Consider the following 19,052-nt stretch of genomic DNA (forward strand, 5'->3'; position numbering starts at 1 on the left):
GTGTTACAGTGAGGGGTGTGGGATATATCAGTGTTACAGTGAGGGGTGTGGGATATATCAGAATGTTACAGTGAGAGGTGTGGGATATATCAGAGTGTTACAGTGAGAGGTGTGGGATATATCAGTGTAACAGTGAGGGGTGTGGGATATATCAGTGTTACAGTGAGGGGTGTGGGATATATCAGAGTGTTACAGTGAGCGGTGTGGGATATATCAGAGTGTTACAGTGAGAGGTGTGGGATATATCAGTGTTACAGTGAGGGGTGTGGGATATATCAGAGTGTTACAGTGAGGGGTGTGGGATATATCAGTGTTACAGTGAGGACTGTGTGGGATATATCAGTGTTACAGTGAGGGGTGTGGGATATATCAGAGTGTTACAGTGAGGGGTGTGGGATATATCAGTGTTACAGTGAGGGGTGTGGGATATATCAGAGTGTTACAGTGAGAGGTGTGGGATATATCAGTGTTACAGTGAGGGGTGTGGGATATATCAGAGTGTTACAGTGAGGGGTGTGGGAGATTTCAGTGATACAGTGAGGGGTGTGCGATATATCAGATTTATACTGAGGGGTGTGGGATATATCAGTGTTACAGTGAGGGGTGTGGGATATATCAGTGTTACAGTGAGAGGTGTGGGATATATCAGTGTTACAGTGAGGGGTGTGGGATATATCAGTGTTACAGTGAGAGGTGTGGGATATATCAGTGTTACAGTGAGGGGTGTGGGATATATCAGATTTATAGTGAGGCATGTGGGATATATCAGTGTGTTACAGTGAGAGATGTGGGATATATCAGAGTGTTACAGTGAGGGGTGTGGGATATATCAGTGTTACAGTGAGGGGTGTGGGATATATCAGTGTGTTACAGTGAGAGATGTGGGATATATCAGAGTGTTACAGTGAGGGGTGTGGGATATATCTGTGTTACAGTGAGGGGTGTGCGATATATCAGATTTATAGTGAGGGGTGTGGGATATATCAGTGTTACAGTGAGGGGTTTGGGATATATCAGTGTGTTACAGTGAGGGGTGTGGGATATATCAGTGTTACAGTGAGGGGTGTGGGATATATCAGAGTGTTACAGTGAGAGGTGTGGGATATATCAGAGTGTTACAGTGAGAGGTGTGGGATATATCAGTGTAACAGTGAGGGGTGTGGGATATATCAGAGTGTTACAGTGAGGGGTGTGGGATATATCAGAGTGTTACAGTGAGGGGTGTGGGATATATCAGTGTCACAGTGAGGGGTGTGGGATATATCAGTGTTACAGTGAGAGGTGTGGGATATATCAGTGTTACAGTGAGGGGTGTGCGATATATCAGATTTATAGTGAGGGGTGTGGGATATATCAGTGTTACAGTGAGAGGTGTGGGATATATCAGTGTGTTACAGTGAGGGGTGTGGGATATATCAGTGTTACAGTGAGGGGTGTGGGATATATCAGAGTGTTACAGTGAGGGGTGTGGGATATATCAGTGTTACAGTGAGGGGTGTGGGATATATCAGTGTTACAGTGAGGGGTGTGGGATATATCAGTGTTACAGTGAGAGGTGTGGGATATATCAGTGTTACAGTGAGGGGTGTGGGATATATCAGTGTTACAGTGAGAGGTGTGGGATATATCAGTGTTACAGTGAGGGGTGTGGGATCTATCAGATTTATAGTGAGGCATGTGGGATATATCAGTGTGTTACAGTGAGAGATGTGGGATATATCAGAGTGTTACAGTGAGGGGTGTGGGATATATCAGTGTTACAGTGAGGGGTGTGGGATATATCAGTGTGTTACAGTGAGAGATGTGGGATATATCAGAGTGTTACAGTGAGGGGTGTGGGATATATCTGTGTTACAGTGAGGGGTGTGCGATATATCAGATTTATAGTGAGGGGTGTGGGATATATCAGTGTTACAGTGAGGGGTGTGGGATATATCAGTGTGTTACAGTGAGGGGTGTGGGATATATCAGTGTTACAGTGAGGGGTGTGGGATATATCAGAGTGTTACAGTGAGAGGTGTGGGATATATCAGAGTGTTACAGTGAGAGGTGTGGGATATATCAGTGTAACAGTGAGGGGTGTGGGATATATCAGAGTGTTACAGTGAGGGGTGTGGGATATATCAGAGTGTTACAGTGAGGTGTGTGGGATATATCAGTGTCACAGTGAGGGGTGTGGGATATATCAGTGTTACAGTGAGAGGTGTGGGATATATCAGTGTTACAGTGAGGGGTGTGCGATATATCAGATTTATAGTGAGGGGTGTGGGATATATCAGTGTTACAGTGAGAGGTGTGGGATATATCAGTGTGTTACAGTGAGGGGTGTGGGATATATCAGTGTTACAGTGAGGGGTGTGGGATATATCAGAATGTTACAGTGAGAGGTGTGGGATATATCAGAGTGTTACAGTGAGAGGTGTGGGATATATCAGTGTAACAGTGAGGGGTGTGGGATATATCAGTGTTACAGTGAGGGGTGTGGGATATATCAGAGTGTTACAGTGAGCGGTGTGGGATATATCAGAGTGTTACAGTGAGAGGTGTGGGATATATCAGTGTTACAGTGAGGGGTGTGGGATATATCAGAGTGTTACAGTGAGGGGTGTGGGATATATCAGTGTTACAGTGAGGACTGTGTGGGATATATCAGTGTTACAGTGAGGGGTGTGGGATATATCAGAGTGTTACAGTGAGGGGTGTGGGATATATCAGTGTTACAGTGAGGGGTGTGGGATATATCAGAGTGTTACAGTGAGAGGTGTGGGATATATCAGTGTTACAGTGAGGGGTGTGGGATATATCAGAGTGTTACAGTGAGGGGTGTGGGAGATTTCAGTGATACAGTGAGGGGTGTGCGATATATCAGATTTATACTGAGGGGTGTGGGATATATCAGTGTTACAGTGAGGGGTGTGGGATATATCAGTGTTACAGTGAGAGGTGTGGGATATATCAGTGTTACAGTGAGGGGTGTGGGATATATCAGTGTTACAGTGAGAGGTGTGGGATATATCAGTGTTACAGTGAGGGGTGTGGGATATATCAGATTTATAGTGAGGCATGTGGGATATATCAGTGTGTTACAGTGAGAGATGTGGGATATATCAGAGTGTTACAGTGAGGGGTGTGGGATATATCAGTGTTACAGTGAGGGGTGTGGGATATATCAGTGTGTTACAGTGAGAGATGTGGGATATATCAGAGTGTTACAGTGAGGGGTGTGGGATATATCTGTGTTACAGTGAGGGGTGTGCGATATATCAGATTTATAGTGAGGGGTGTGGGATATATCAGTGTTACAGTGAGGGGTTTGGGATATATCAGTGTGTTACAGTGAGGGGTGTGGGATATATCAGTGTTACAGTGAGGGGTGTGGGATATATCAGAGTGTTACAGTGAGAGGTGTGGGATATATCAGAGTGTTACAGTGAGAGGTGTGGGATATATCAGTGTAACAGTGAGGGGTGTGGGATATATCAGAGTGTTACAGTGAGGGGTGTGGGATATATCAGAGTGTTACAGTGAGGGGTGTGGGATATATCAGTGTCACAGTGAGGGGTGTGGGATATATCAGTGTTACAGTGAGAGGTGTGGGATATATCAGTGTTACAGTGAGGGGTGTGCGATATATCAGATTTATAGTGAGGGGTGTGGGATATATCAGTGTTACAGTGAGAGGTGTGGGATATATCAGTGTGTTACAGTGAGGGGTGTGGGATATATCAGTGTTACAGTGAGGGGTGTGGGATATATCAGAATGTTACAGTGAGAGGTGTGGGATATATCAGAGTGTTACAGTGAGAGGTGTGGGATATATCAGTGTAACAGTGAGGGGTGTGGGATATATCAGTGTTACAGTGAGGGGTGTGGGATATATCAGAGTGTTACAGTGAGCGGTGTGGGATATATCAGAGTGTTACAGTGAGAGGTGTGGGATATATCAGTGTTACAGTGAGGGGTGTGGGATATATCAGAGTGTTACAGTGAGGGGTGTGGGATATATCAGTGTTACAGTGAGGACTGTGTGGGATATATCAGTGTTACAGTGAGGGGTGTGGGATATATCAGAGTGTTACAGTGAGGGGTGTGGGATATATCAGTGTTACAGTGAGGGGTGTGGGATATATCAGAGTGTTACAGTGAGAGGTGTGGGATATATCAGTGTTACAGTGAGGGGTGTGGGATATATCAGAGTGTTACAGTGAGGGGTGTGGGAGATTTCAGTGATACAGTGAGGGGTGTGGGATATATCAGTGTTCCAGTGAGGGGTGTGCGATATATCAGATTTATAGTGAGGGGTGTGGGATATATCAGTGTTACAGTGAGGGGTGTGGGATATATCAGAGTGTTACAGTGAGAGGTGTGGGATATATCAGTGTTACAGTGAGGGGTGTGGGATATATCAGTGTCACAGTGAGGGGTGTGGGATATATCAGAGTGTTACAGTGAGAGGTGTGGGATATATCAGAGTGTTACAGTGAGAGGTGTGGGATATATCAGAGTGTTACAGTGAGGGGTGTGGGATATATCAGTGTTACAGTGAGGGGTGTGGGATATATCAGAGTGTTACAGTGAGGGGTGTGGGAGATTTCAGTGATACAGTGAGGGGTGTGGGATATATCTGTGTTACAGTTAGGGGTGTGGGATATATCAGAGTGTTACAGTGAGGGGTGTGGGAGATTTCAGTGATACAGTGAGGGGTGTGGGATATATCAGTGTTACAGTGAGGGGTGTGCGATATATCAGATTTATAGTGAGGGGTGTGGGATATATCAGTGTTACAGTGAGAGGTGTGGGATATATCAGTGTGTTACAGTGAGGGGTGTGGGATATATCAGTGTTACAGTGAGAGGTGTGGGATATATCAGTGTTACAGTGAGGGGTGTGGGATATATCAGTGTTACAGTGAGAGGTGTGGGATATATCAGTGTTACAGTGAGGGGTGTGCGATATATCAGTGTTACAGTGAGAGGTGTGGGATATATCAGTGTTACAGTGAGGGGTGTGGGATATATCAGTGTTACAGTGAGGGGTGTGCGATATATCAGTGTTACAGTGAGAGGTGTGGGATATATCAGTGTTACAGTGAGGGGTGTGGGATATATCAGTGTTACAGTGAGGGGTGTGGGATATATCAGTGTTACAGTGAGGGGTGTGCGATATATCAGTGTTACAGTGAGAGGTGTGGGATATATCAGTGTTACAGTGAGGGGTGTGGGATATATCAGATTTATAGTGAGGCATGTGGGATATATCAGTGTGTTACAGTGAGAGATGTGGGATATATCAGAGTGTTACAGTGAGGGGTGTGGGATATATCAGTGTTACAGTGAGGGGTGTGGGATATATCAGTGTGTTACAGTGAGAGATGTGGGATATATCAGAGTGTTACAGTGAGGGGTGTGGGATATATCTGTGTTACAGTGAGGGGTGTGCGATATATCAGATTTATAGTGAGGGGTGTGGGATATATCAGTGTTACAGTGAGGGGTGTGGGATATATCAGTGTGTTACAGTGAGGGGTGTGGGATATATCAGTGTTACAGTGAGGGGTGTGGGATATATCAGAGTGTTACAGTGAGAGGTGTGGGATATATCAGAGTGTTACAGTGAGAGGTGTGGGATATATCAGTGTAACAGTGAGGGGTGTGGGATATATCAGAGTGTGACAGTGAGGGGTGTGGGATATATCAGAGTGTTACAGTGAGCTGTGTGGGATATATCAGTGTCACAGTGAGGGGTGTGGGATATATCAGTGTTACAGTGAGAGGTGTGGGATATATCAGTGTTACAGTGAGGGGTGTGCGATATATCAGATTTATAGTGAGGGGTGTGGGATATATCAGTGTTACAGTGAGAGGTGTGGGATATATCAGTGTGTTACAGTGAGGGGTGTGGGATATATCAGTGTTACAGTGAGGGGTGTGGGATATATCAGAATGTTACAGTGAGAGGTGTGGGATATATCAGAGTGTTACAGTGAGAGCTGTGGGATATATCAGTGTAACAGTGAGGGGTGTGGGATATATCAGTGTTACAGTGAGGGGTGTGGGATATATCAGAGTGTTACAGTGAGCGGTGTGGGATATATCAGAGTGTTACAGTGAGAGGTGTGGGATATATCAGTGTTACAGTGAGGGGTGTGGGATATATCAGAGTGTTACAGTGAGGGGTGTGGGATATATCAGTGTTACAGTGAGGACTGTGTGGGATATATCAGTGTTACAGTGAGGGGTGTGGGATATATCAGAGTGTTACAGTGAGGGGTGTGGGATATATCAGTGTTACAGTGAGGGGTGTGGGATATATCAGAGTGTTACAGTGAGAGGTGTGGGATATATCAGTGTTACAGTGAGGGGTGTGGGATATATCAGAGTGTTACAGTGAGGGGTGTGGGAGATTTCAGTGATACAGTGAGGGGTGTGCGATATATCAGATTTATACTGAGGGGTGTGGGATATATCAGTGTTACAGTGAGGGGTGTGGGATATATCAGTGTTACAGTGAGAGGTGTGGGATATATCAGTGTTACAGTGAGGGGTGTGGGATATATCAGTGTTACAGTGAGAGGTGTGGGATATATCAGTGTTACAGTGAGGGGTGTGGGATATATCAGATTTATAGTGAGGCATGTGGGATATATCAGTGTGTTACAGTGAGAGATGTGGGATATATCAGAGTGTTACAGTGAGGGGTGTGGGATATATCAGTGTTACAGTGAGGGGTGTGGGATATATCAGTGTGTTACAGTGAGAGATGTGGGATATATCAGAGTGTTACAGTGAGGGGTGTGGGATATATCTGTGTTACAGTGAGGGGTGTGCGATATATCAGATTTATAGTGAGGGGTGTGGGATATATCAGTGTTACAGTGAGGGGTGTGGGATATATCAGTGTGTTACAGTGAGGGGTGTGGGATATATCAGTGTTACAGTGAGGGGTGTGGGATATATCAGAGTGTTACAGTGAGAGGTGTGGGATATATCAGAGTGTTACAGTGAGAGGTGTGGGATATATCAGTGTAACAGTGAGGGGTGTGGGATATATCAGAGTGTTACAGTGAGGGGTGTGGGATATATCAGAGTGTTACAGTGAGGTGTGTGGGATATATCAGTGTCACAGTGAGGGGTGTGGGATATATCAGTGTTACAGTGAGAGGTGTGGGATATATCAGTGTTACAGTGAGGGGTGTGCGATATATCAGATTTATAGTGAGGGGTGTGGGATATATCAGTGTTACAGTGAGAGGTGTGGGATATATCAGTGTGTTACAGTGAGGGGTGTGGGATATATCAGTGTTACAGTGAGGGGTGTGGGATATATCAGAATGTTACAGTGAGAGGTGTGGGATATATCAGAGTGTTACAGTGAGAGGTGTGGGATATATCAGAGTGTTACAGTGAGAGGTGTGGGATATATCAGTGTAACAGTGAGGGGTGTGGGATATATCAGTGTTACAGTGAGGGGTGTGGGATATATCAGAGTGTTACAGTGAGAGGTGTGGGATATATCAGTGTTACAGTGAGGGGTGTGGGATATATCAGAGTGTTACAGTGAGGGGTGTGGGAGATTTCAGTGATACAGTGAGGGGTGTGGGATATATCAGTGTTCCAGTGAGGGGTGTGCGATATATCAGATTTATAGTGAGGGGTGTGGGATATATCAGTGTTACAGTGAGGGGTGTGGGATATATCAGAGTGTTACAGTGAGAGGTGTGGGATATATCAGTGTTACAGTGAGGGGTGTGGGATATATCAGTGTCACAGTGAGGGGTGTGGGATATATCAGAGTGTTACAGTGAGATGTGTGGGATATATCAGAGTGTTACAGTGAGAGGTGTGGGATATATCAGAGTGTTACAGTGAGGGGTGTGGGATATATCAGTGTTACAGTGAGGGGTGTGGGATATATCAGAGTGTTACAGTGAGGGGTGTGGGAGATTTCAGTGATACAGTGAGGGGTGTGGGATATATCTGTGTTACAGTTAGGGGTGTGGGATATATCAGACTGTTACAGTGAGGGGTGTGGTAGATTTCAGTGATACAGTGAGGGGTGTGGGATATATCAGTGTTACAGTGAGGGGTGTGCGATATATCAGATTTATAGTGAGGGGTGTGGGATATATCAGTGTTACAGTGAGAGGTGTGGGATATATCAGTGTGTTACAGTGAGGGGTGTGGGATATATCAGTGTTACAGTGAGAGGTGTGGGATATATCAGTGTTACAGTGAGGGGTGTGGGATATATCAGTGTTACAGTGAGAGGTGTGGGATATATCAGTGTTACAGTGAGGGGTGTGCGATATATCAGTGTTACAGTGAGAGGTGTGGGATATATCAGTGTTACAGTGAGGGGTGTGCGATATATCAGTGTTACAGTGAGAGGTGTGGGATATATCAGTGTGACAGTGAGGGGTGTGGGATATATCAGTGTTACAGTGAGGGGTGTGGGATATATCAGTGTTACAGTGAGGGGTGTGCGATATATCAGTGTTACAGTGAGAGGTGTGGGATATATCAGTGTTACAGTGAGGGGTGTGCGATATATCAGATTTATAGTGAGGGGTGTGGGATATATCAGTGTTACAGTGAGGGGTGTGCGAAATATCAGATTTATAGTGAGGGGTGTGGGATATATCAGTGTCACAGTGAGGGGTGTGCGAAATATCAGATTTATAGTGAGGGGTGTGGGATATATCAGTGTTACAGTGAGGGGTGTGCGAAATATCAGATTTACAGTGAGGGGTGTGGGATATATCAGAGTGTTACAGTGAGGGGTGTGGGATATATCAGTGTGACAGTGAGGGGTGTGCGATATATCAGTGTTACAGTGAGGGGTGTGCGAAATATCAGATTTATAGTGAAGGGTGTGGGATATATCCGTGTTACAGTGAGGGGTGTGCGATATATCAGATTTATGGTGAGGGGTGTGGGATATATCAGTGTTACAGTGAGGGGTGTGGGATATATCAGTGTTACAGTGAGGGGTGTGGGGTATATCAGAGTGTTACAGTGAGGGGTGTGGGATATATCAGTGTTACAGTGAGGGGTGTGGGATATATCAGTGTTACAGTGAGGGGTGTGGGGTATATCAGAGTGTTACAGTGAGGGGTGTGGGATATATCAGTGTTACAGTGAGGGGTGTGGGATATATCAGTGTTACAGTGAGGGGTGTGCGATATATCAGATTTATAGTGAGGGGTGTGGGATATATCAGTGTTACAGTGAGGGGTGTGGGAAATATCAGATTTATAGTGAGGGGTGTGGGATATATCAGTGTTACAGTGAGGGGTGTGCGATATATCAGATTTATAGTGAGGGGTGTGGGATATATCAGTGTTACAGTGAGGGGTGTGGGATATATCAGTGTTACAGTGAGGGGTGTGCGAAATATCAGATTTATAGTGAGGGGTGTGGGATATATCAGTGTTACAGTGAGGGGTGTGCGATATATCAGATTTATAGTGAGGGGTGTGGGATATATCAGTGTTACAGTGAGGGGTGTGGGATATATCAGTGTTACAGTGAAGGGTGTGGGATATATCAGTGTTACAGTGAGGGGTGTGGGATATATCAGAGTGTTACAGTGAGGGGTGTGGGATATATCAGTGTTACAGTGAAGGGTGTGGGATATATCAGTGTTACAGTGAGAGGTGTGGGATATATCAGACTGTAACAGTGAGAGGTGTGGGAAATATCAGAGTGTTACAGTGAGGGGTGTGGGATATATCAGTGTGACAGTGAAGGGTGTGGGATATATCAGTGTTACAGTGAAGGGTGTGGGATATATCAGAGTGTTACAGTGAGGGGTGTGGGATATATCAGTGTTGCAGTGAAGGGTGTGGGATATATCAGTGTAACAGTGAGAGGTGTGGGATATGTCAGACTGTTACAGTGAGAGGTGTGGGAAATATCAGAGTGTTACAGTGAGGGGTGTGGGATATATCAGTGTTACAGTGAGAGGTGTGGGATATGTCAGTGTTACAGTGAGGGGTGTGCAATATATCAGTGTTACAGTGAGAGGTGTGGGATATATCAGTGTTACAGTGAGGGGTGTGCGATATATCAGAGTGTTACAGTGAGGGGTGTGGGATATATCAGTGTTACAGTGAGGGGTGTGGGAGATTTCAGTGATACAGTGAGGGGTGTGGGATATATCTGTGTTACAGTTAGGGGTGTGGGATATATCAGAGTGTTACAGTGAGGGGTGTGGGAGATTTCAGTGATACAGTGAGGGGTGTGGGATATATCAGTGTTACAGTGAGGGGTGTGCGATATATCAGATTTATAGTGAGGGGTGTGGGATATATCAGTGTTACAGTGAGAGGTGTGGGATATATCAGTGTGTTACAGTGAGGGGTGTGGGATATATCAGTGTTACAGTGAGGGGTGTGCGAAATATCAGATTTCCAGTGAGGGGTGTGGGATATATCAGAGTGTTACAGTGAGGGGTGTGGGATATATCAGTGTGACAGTGAGGGGTGTGCGATATATCAGTGTTACAGTGAGGGGTGTGCGAAATATCAGATTTATAGTGAAGGGTGTGGGATATATCAGTGTTACAGTGAGGGGGTGTGGGATATATGCGTGTGTTACAGTGAGGGGTGTGGGATATATGCGTGTGTTGCAGTGAGGTGTGTGGGATATATGCGTATGTTCCACTGAGGGGTGTGGGATATATTAGTGTTGCAGTAAGGGTTGTGGGATATTTGCGTGTGTTACAGTGAGGGGTGTGGGATATATGCGTGTGTTACAGTGAGGGGTGTGGGATATATGCGTGTGTTACAGTGTGGGGTGTGGGATATATGCGTGTGTTACAGTGAGGGGTGTGGGATATATGCGTGTGTTACAGTGTGGGGTGTGGAATATATTAGTGTTACAGTGAGGGGTGTGGGATATATGCGTGTGTTACAGTGAGGGGTGTGGGATATATGCGTGTGTTGCAATGAGGGGTGTGGGATATATGCGTGTGTTACAGTGAGGGGTGTGGGATATATGCGTGTGTTCCAGTGAGGGGTGTGGGATATATGCGTGTGTTACAGTGTGGGGTGTGGAATATATTAGTGTTACAGTGAGGGGTGTGGGATATATGCGTGTGTTACAGTGAGGGGTGTGGGATATATGCGTGTGTTGCAATGAGGGGTGTGGGATATATGCGTGTGTTACAGTGAGGGGTGTGGGATATATGCGTGTGTTCCAGTGAGGGGTGTGGGATATATGCGTGTGTTACAGTGTGGGGTGTGGGATATATGTGTGTGTTGCAGTGTGGGGTGTGGGATATATTAGTGTTACAGTGAGGGGTGAGGGTTATGGTTAAATGCTTCCTTGTATTTTTACGATAATTTTTACCTCCCCCCCCCCCCCCCCCTTTCCCCCACCATTGATTGTGCAGGAACTCCAGTTTCAGGAGCTGTTTGCCACCTGACGTCTGGTGATTGCATTGACCCGATCGCTCTTCTTGAACTTGGCTACTCGATGCCCCAACATGTTGCAAACCCGGACCCTCATATTGCTGGGAGCCATCGCTGGGATTGTTGAGCTGGCGTTGGCCCCACCTGGCAGCACGGAACCCATGAATCAGATGAGCAATCCCTCTCCTGGAATGGCCTTCAATCTAGTCGCATTTGGCACCACATTCCCTCCTGCGAACCACAGTGTTGATTTGCAGCTGGTTTTCACTGCCCCAGTCACGTCTACAGCCACCGAGACCTCAACAGGCGCGGCCAGCTCCATCCAAACCAGGCCCAGTGTCTCAACCCAGCCCTGGTCCACCTCCACCAGCGAGGGAACGGGATCCACACCCGGTTTCAAGTGGCCGGTGGAGCCGACTAGCACCCCAGCCACCACACAGAGCCACAGCCCTGCCTCAAGCCTGTCACCAACCTGGCAGCATTTCACCAGCACTGAGCTCGGCACATCAACCATTGAAGCAGGTCGTTCAACGGTCCTCAAATCCTCATCATCGAGACCATCCACCAGCTTCGAATCTTCAACCCAACCCAGCACATCTACTGTCTTCGAATCTTCATCTTCATCGAGACCATCCACCAGCTTCGAATCTTCAACCCAACCCAGCACATCCACTGTCTTCGAATCTTCATCATCATCGAGACCATCCACCAGCTTCGAATCTTCAACCCAACCCAGCACATCCACAGTCTTCGAATCTTCAACCCAATCTCACCCTGCCTCAGCTTCCCGTCACCCATTTCCAGTCTCTTCCACCGCTCAACCCATGCGCTCTGCGTCCTTCAACCCGATTGCTCTCATCATTGCGATATTAATCTTCACTGTCATCATTATCATCATTATCATCTTCATCCTCATGAAGAGGAAACGAAGCCATTCGCAAACATTCGACCCCAAACGCAGGAAGAAGGGCAAGGTGGAGGACCCGTGGGCGGGGCCTGTGGCCCTCCCTGAGGATGGAGGGGCAACGGACGGGACGGAGGAGAAGAAAGACGAGGACCTGACCTCCAAACGTATGTCCCTGTCCACCTTCTTTGGCAAGAGGAAGTCGCGGGCCATCTCTGTGCTACTCGACGACGTAGAGGTTGGAAATGCCAAGAGCCCAGCCCAAGAATCCCAGCAGCCTCTTCTTTCCAAGGAGCCTAACGGGAAGGTGACCGACACACAATCTTCAGAGGAAAGGCAAGGCATCACCATTGACCCTGCAGGTCTCAACACCCAAGAACCCAGCGAACAAGAACTCCTCCTCCCTCCTCCTCCTTCCGTGCAACCAAACGGTCACATCCAGGAGCCCAGTAGCGGGCCTGAAGTGATGGAGCAAGGGTCACACGATGACCTCCCACCTCCTCCTCCTCTTGGTGACACAGTACTCCCGATTCCCGAGCTCGGGAGCCATGAGGGACAGGTGCCGGACTCGTTCTTGGCCAAGACTTCCCTGTGAGACACAACCCCCTTCGGTTCCAGTACGCTTTCCGCTTTCTTCATTGATCCTACTCCCAGAATGTGCCTGGCCTGGCAGAGCAGGGAGTGCTTCCTGTTGAGCAAGCTTTACCTCCACAATCTCACTCTGTAGCAGGCTCGAGGGGCTGAATGGCCTCATCCTCTACCTGTGTGACAGGGTGGAGGGGCTGAATGGCCTCCTGCTGTTCCTGTGTAACAGAGTAGAGGGGCTGAATGGCCTCCTGCTGTTCCTGTGTGACAGGGTAGAGGGGCTGAATGGCCTCCTCCTGTTCCTGTGTTCCACTCCGCTTGCCGCGATTGTTTTTGTTGTTATTTTTATTTTGAATATTTACACGGCAGAATTGCAAACTGATTTCTTCAGCAGCTCCCGAGAGGATACGTGTGGGATTACTTGTTCTAAGGTTCCCACAACAGAAAAAACGGGTTACAGAAGGTAGGGGGACATTTACAGAATGTTTGTCATACCCCGGGAGAGTCGGTGCCCATGGGTGACCCATACCCCGGGGAGAGTTGGTGCCCATACCCCGGGGAGAGTCGGTGCCCATGGGTGACCCATACCCCGGGGAGAGTCGGTGCCCGTACCCCGGGGAGAGTCGGTGCCCATGGGTGACCTGTACCCCGGGGAGAGTCGGTGCCCGTACCCCGGGGAGAGTCCGTACCTGTACACCGGGGAGATTCGGTGCCCATGGGGGACCCGTACCCCTGGGATAGTCGGTGCCCGTGGGTGACCCGTACCAGGGGGAGAGTCGGTGCCCGTACCCCGGGGAGAGTCCGTACCTGTACACCGGGGAGATTCGGTGCCCATGGGGGACCCGTACCCCGGGGATAGTCGGTGCCCATGGGTGACCCGTACCCCGGGGAGAGTCGGTGCCCATGGGTGACCCGTACCCCGGGGAGAGTCGGTACCTGTACACCGGGGAGAGTCGGTGCCCATACCCCGGGGAGAGCCCGTAGCTGTACACCGGGGAGAGTCGGTGCCCATGGGGGACCCGTACCCCGGGGATAGTCGGTGCCCGTGGGGAACCCGTACACCGGGGAGAGTCGGTGCCTGTGGGGGACCTGTACCCCGGGGAGAATCAGTGCCTGTGGAGAACCTGTACCCCAGGGAGAGTCGGTGCCCGTACCCCAGTGAGAGTCGGTACCCGTACCCCAGGGAGAGTCGGTGCCTGTACACCGGGGAGAGTCAGGGCCCATACCCCGGGGAGAGTCGGTGCCTGTACACCGGGGAGAGTCGGTGCCCGTATCCCGGGGAGAGTCAGTACCCATACCCCGGGGAGAGTCGGTACCTGTACACCGGGGAGAGTCGGTGCCCGTACCCCGGGGAGAGTCTGTACCTGTACACCGGGGAGAGTCGGTGCCCATGGGGGACCCGTACCCCGGGGATAGTCGGTGCCCGTGGGGAACCCGTACACCGGGGAGAGTCGGTGCCTGTGGGGGACCTGTACCCCGGGGAGAATCAGTGCCTGTGGAGAACCCGTACCCCGGGGAGAGTCGGTGCCCGTACCCCGGGGAGAGTCGGTGCCCGTACCCCGGGGAGAATCCGTACCCGTACCCCGGGGAGAGTCGGTGCCCATGGGGGACCCGTACACCGGGGAGAGTCGGTGCCTGTGGGGGACCTGTACCCCGGGGAGAATCAGTGCCTGTGGAGAACCCGTACCCCGGGGAGAGTCAGTCCTTGTGGGAAGGAATTGGAGGAAGAGTGAGATGCAGATGGGAAGGGCGGGGGGTTGCTGGGGCTACATGTTACATGGTGCTTGCAGGAGGGGCGGGTGGAGAGCGAGTGCAGGGAGTGTTCTGTTCTGGGGCTGAAATTATCTTCTGATTGGTTGGTGCCAGGAACGTTCCATTCTGAAAACAGCCTCGAGCCAATGGGAAACTTAACCTTTTGTATTCTTCCAATAAAAACTGAAATTAAATGCATTTGTGTATTGAGAGCAGTTACAGGGTGGGCAGAGTTGGGGGAGGGGGCTGGTGCTGGGAGAATGGGGGTTTGGCCGTTTGGATGTCACATCTAGTCTATAACTTTCAGCACTACTGGCACATGCCAGTGTTTAACTTCCAGACGAAACATCTCCCAGTTTTCATCATCTAATCCCATCAGGAGGAACAAAGAAGCCGCAAAAAGATATAGGAAAGTTAGGTGAGTGGCTGATTTGTGATGGGGGGAGGGGGAAGTGTGAGGTTATTCACTTTGCTAAGAATGGAAAAGCAGAATATTTTTTAAAAGGTGTGAAACTTGTAAATGTTGATGTTCAAAGAGATTTGGGTGAACTCTTACAAGGAGTGCAGAAAGTTAACATGCAGGTACAGCAAACAATTAGGAAGGCAAATGTCATGTTGGCCTTTATTGTGAGGGGATTGGAGTACAGGAATAAAGAAGTCTTGCTACAATTGGACAGGGCTTTGGTGAGACCGCATCCGGAGAACTGGGTGCAGTTTTGGTCTCCGTATTTAAGGATGGATATACTTGCATTGGAGGTGGTTTAGTGAAGGTTCACTAGATTAATCACTGGGATGGAGGGGATTGTCCTACAATGAGAGGCTGAGTAAATTGTGTCTATTCTCTCTGGAGATTTGAAGAATGAGGGTTTTGACAGGGTAGATGCTGAGAGGCTGTTTCCCCCCCTCACCCCCGGGCTGGAGAGTCTCGAACACCGGGGGGGAGGTCACATTCTCAGGATAAGGGCTCGGCCGTTTCACACTGAGATGGGGAGAAATTTCTTCACTCGGAGGGTGGTGAATCTTTGGAATTCCCGATCCCAGAGAGCAGTGGATGATCAGTCGTTGAGTATATTGAGATGAATAGAATTTTGATTCCTCAGGGGATCGAGGGAAATGGTGAGCAGACGGGAAAGTGGCATTAAAATCCAGGATCAGCCACGATCGTATTGAATAGCAGAGCAGGCTCGAGGGGCAGAATGGTCTACTCCTGTTCCTGTTTATGTTCTTATGTTCTATTCCTTTCTCCATCACGTGTTTAAACAGCTTCCCCTTAGGTGCATCTGTACTATTCACCTCAACCACTCTTTGTGGTAGTGAGTTTCACTTTGCACCACTCTCTGGGTAAAAAACATTTCTCCTGAATTTCCAACTGTTTTTTTGTTTTGTGACTAACTTGTAATTATGGGCCCCCGAGTGCTGGTCTCTCCCCCACAAGTGCAAACATCTCTGTCTCGCCATACGTAGGTCATGGTACAGTGGGTAGTACTCTCATCAGAGTCAGAAGGTTTATAGGTTCAAGACGCACACACAGCCTTAAGCACAAATATCCAAGCTGACACTTCCACTGCAGTACTGAGGGAGTGCCACAGTGTCGGAGGGTCAGTACTGAGGGAGTGCCGCACTGTCGGAGGGTCAGTACTGAGGGAGTGCCGCACTGTCGGAGGGTCAGTACTGAGGGAGTGCCGCAGTGTCGGAGGGTCAGTACTGAGGGAGTGCCGCAGTGTCGGAGGGTCAGTACTGAGGGAGAACCGCACTGTCGGAGGGTCAATACTGAGGGAGCGCCGCACTGTCGGAGGGTCAGTACTGAGCGAGTGCCGCACTGTCCGAGGGTCAGTACTGAGGGAGTGCTGCACTATTGGAGGGTCAGTACTGAGGGAGTGCCGCACTGTCGTGGGTCAGTACTGAGGGAGAGCTGCACTGTCGGAGGGTCAGTACTGAGGGAGAGCTACACTGTCGGAAGGTCAGTACTGAGGGAGAGCTGCACTGTCGGAGGGTCAGTACTGAGGGAGAGCTGCACCGTCGGAGGGTCAGTACTGAGGGAGAGCTGCACTGTCGGAGGGTCAGTACTGAGGGAGAGCTGCACTGTCGGAGGTGCCCTCTTTCGGATGATTCATTAAACTGAGGCCCATGTCTGCCCTCTCAGGTGAATGTGCAAGAACTGATGGTGCTATTTCTTAGAAGAGCAGGGACGCTCTCCCTGGTGTACTGGGGGTCAATATTTATCCATTAATCAACATCAGATTACCTGCGTCATCGGCACATTGCTGTGTGTGGGATCTTGCTGTGCACAAATTGGCTGCTGCATTTCCTACATTACAACACGTGACTACACTTCAAAACGTACTTCATTGACCATGAAACACGTTGGGAGTCCCTGAGGCTGTGTCAGTGCTTTAGAAAGGCAAGTTTTTTTTTTCAACCCTTTCATAATCATAAAGACCTTTATCAGGTCTTCTCTCAGCCTTCTCTATTCCAGGGAAAAGAGCCCCAGTCTGCTCAATCATTCCTGGTGGCTGAACCTCTCAGTTCTGGTGTCATTCTAGTAAATATTTTTGGATTACTGTGTCCCTTTAAGGAACTGGAGAGCAGAACTGGTCACAGTGCTCCAAGTGTGGTCTAACTAAGGTTTGATGTATTTTTAATTTGTTTGCTTTTCAGTTTTATCCCTCTAGAACTGAAACCGAGTGCTTTGTTTGCTTTTTTTTATCATCTTAACACCCTCTGTCGCTAATTTCAGTGGTTTGTATCTGCTCACACCTCCTCCAATTCCTCTGTTCCTTGACCCCGTTCAGATTCTGATTTCCCAAAGAATACGTGGCTTCACTAGTCTTACCACCAAAATGTACCAGCTTACACCAGTCTAGATTGAAATTCATTTGCCAATTACACACCGTGTACATTCAGCATTATTTACAGCAAGTTTATTCATGTGTTTTTGTTGGATGAAATGGACTTTTCCTGCTGGGAATGCTGCTGGTGAGATGGACTCTTCCTGCTGGGGTGGGGAGAAGTGAGATTGTCTCTTCCTGCTGGGGTGGGGGGAAGTAAGATGGACTCTTCCTGCTGGGGTGGGGAGAAGTGAGATTGTCTCTTCCTGCTGGGGTGGGGGGAAGTAAGATGGACTCTTCCTGCTGGGGTGGGGAGAAGTGAGATTGTCTCTTCCTGCTGGGGTGGGGGGAAGTAAGATGGACTCTTCCTGCTGGGGTGGGGAGAAGTGAGATTGTCTCTTCCTGCTGGGGTGGGGAGAAGTGAGATGGACTCTTCCTGCTGGGGTGGGGGGAAGTAAGATGGACTCTTCCTGCTGAGGTGGGGGGAAGTGAGATTGTCTCTTCCTGCTGGGATGGGGGGAAGTGACATTGTCTCTTCCTGCTGGGGTGGAGAGGAAGTGAGATGGTCTCTTTCTGCTGGGGTGGGGGGTGGAGTGAGATGGACTTTTCCTGCTGGGGTGGGGAGATGTGAGATTGACTCTTCCTGCTGGGGTGGGGGGAGGTGAGATGATCTCTTTCTGCTGGGGTGGGGGGAAGTCAGATCGTCTCTTCCTGCTGGAGGGGAGTGAAATGTTTTTTTCCTGCTGGGGTAGGGAGAAGTGAGATTGACTCTTCCTGCTGGGATGGGGGGAAGTGAGATGGACTCTTCCTGCTGGGGTGGGGAGAAGTAAGATGGACTCTTCCTGCTGGGGTGGGGAGAAGTGAGATGGACTCTTCCTGCTGGGGTGGGGAGAAGTAAGATGGACCCTGCTGGGGTGGGGAGAAGTGAGATGGACTGTTCCTGCTGGGGTGGGGGGAAGTAAGATGGACTCTTCCTGCTGGAGTGGGGAGAAGTGAGATTGTCTCTTCCTGCTGGTGGGGGGAAGTAAGATGGACTCTTCCTGCTGGGGTGGGGGGAAGTGAGATTGTCTCTTCCTGCTGGGATGGGGGGAACTGAGATCGTCTCTTCCTGCTGGGGTGGAGAGGAAGTGAGATCGACTCTTCCTGCTGGGGTGGGGGGTGGAGTGAGATGGACTTTTCCTGCTGGGGTGGGGAGATGTGAGATTGACTCTTCCTGCTGGGGTGGGGGGAGGTGAGATGATCTCTTTCTGCTGGGGTGGGGGGAAGTGAGATCGTCTCTTCCTGCTGGAGGGGAGTGAAATGTTTTTTTCCTGCTGGGGTAGGGAGAAGTGAGATTGACTTTTCCTGCTGGGATGGGGGGAAGTGAGATGGACTCTTGCTGCTGGGGGTGGGGTGGGGGTGTGGTGAGTGAGATGGACTTTTCCTGCTTGGGGGTGGGGAGGGGAGTTAGATGGACTCTTCCTTCTGTGGGTGGGGGGGGGGGGGGAGTGAGCTGGACGCTTCCTGCCAGGATGGGGTGAAGTGAGATGAACTCTTCTTGCTTGGGGCGGGGGAGGGTAGTGAGATGGAC

At 49.2% G+C, this 19,052-nt stretch overlaps 1 protein-coding gene across 3 annotated transcripts in view; it reads left to right on the forward strand.

Annotated features, from left to right (window-relative positions):
- The window catches only part of LOC137361233 (leukosialin-like), a 67,928-nt gene extending 53,076 nt beyond the window's left edge, over positions 1-14,852 (forward strand). For all 3 annotated transcript variants that reach the window (XM_068026141.1, XM_068026140.1, XM_068026142.1), the window contains one exon: positions 11,395-14,852. In XM_068026141.1, coding sequence (XP_067882242.1) covers positions 11,488-12,912 — 1,425 coding nt within the window. In that variant the 5' untranslated portion in view covers positions 11,395-11,487 and the 3' untranslated portion in view covers positions 12,913-14,852. The remainder of the gene's footprint in view (positions 1-11,394) is intronic.
- Positions 14,853-19,052: the final 4,200 nt, after the last annotated feature.

Source organism: Heterodontus francisci, unplaced genomic scaffold (assembly GCF_036365525.1).
Source record: "Heterodontus francisci isolate sHetFra1 unplaced genomic scaffold, sHetFra1.hap1 HAP1_SCAFFOLD_903, whole genome shotgun sequence".
Classification (NCBI taxonomy): domain Eukaryota; kingdom Metazoa; phylum Chordata; class Chondrichthyes; order Heterodontiformes; family Heterodontidae; genus Heterodontus; species Heterodontus francisci.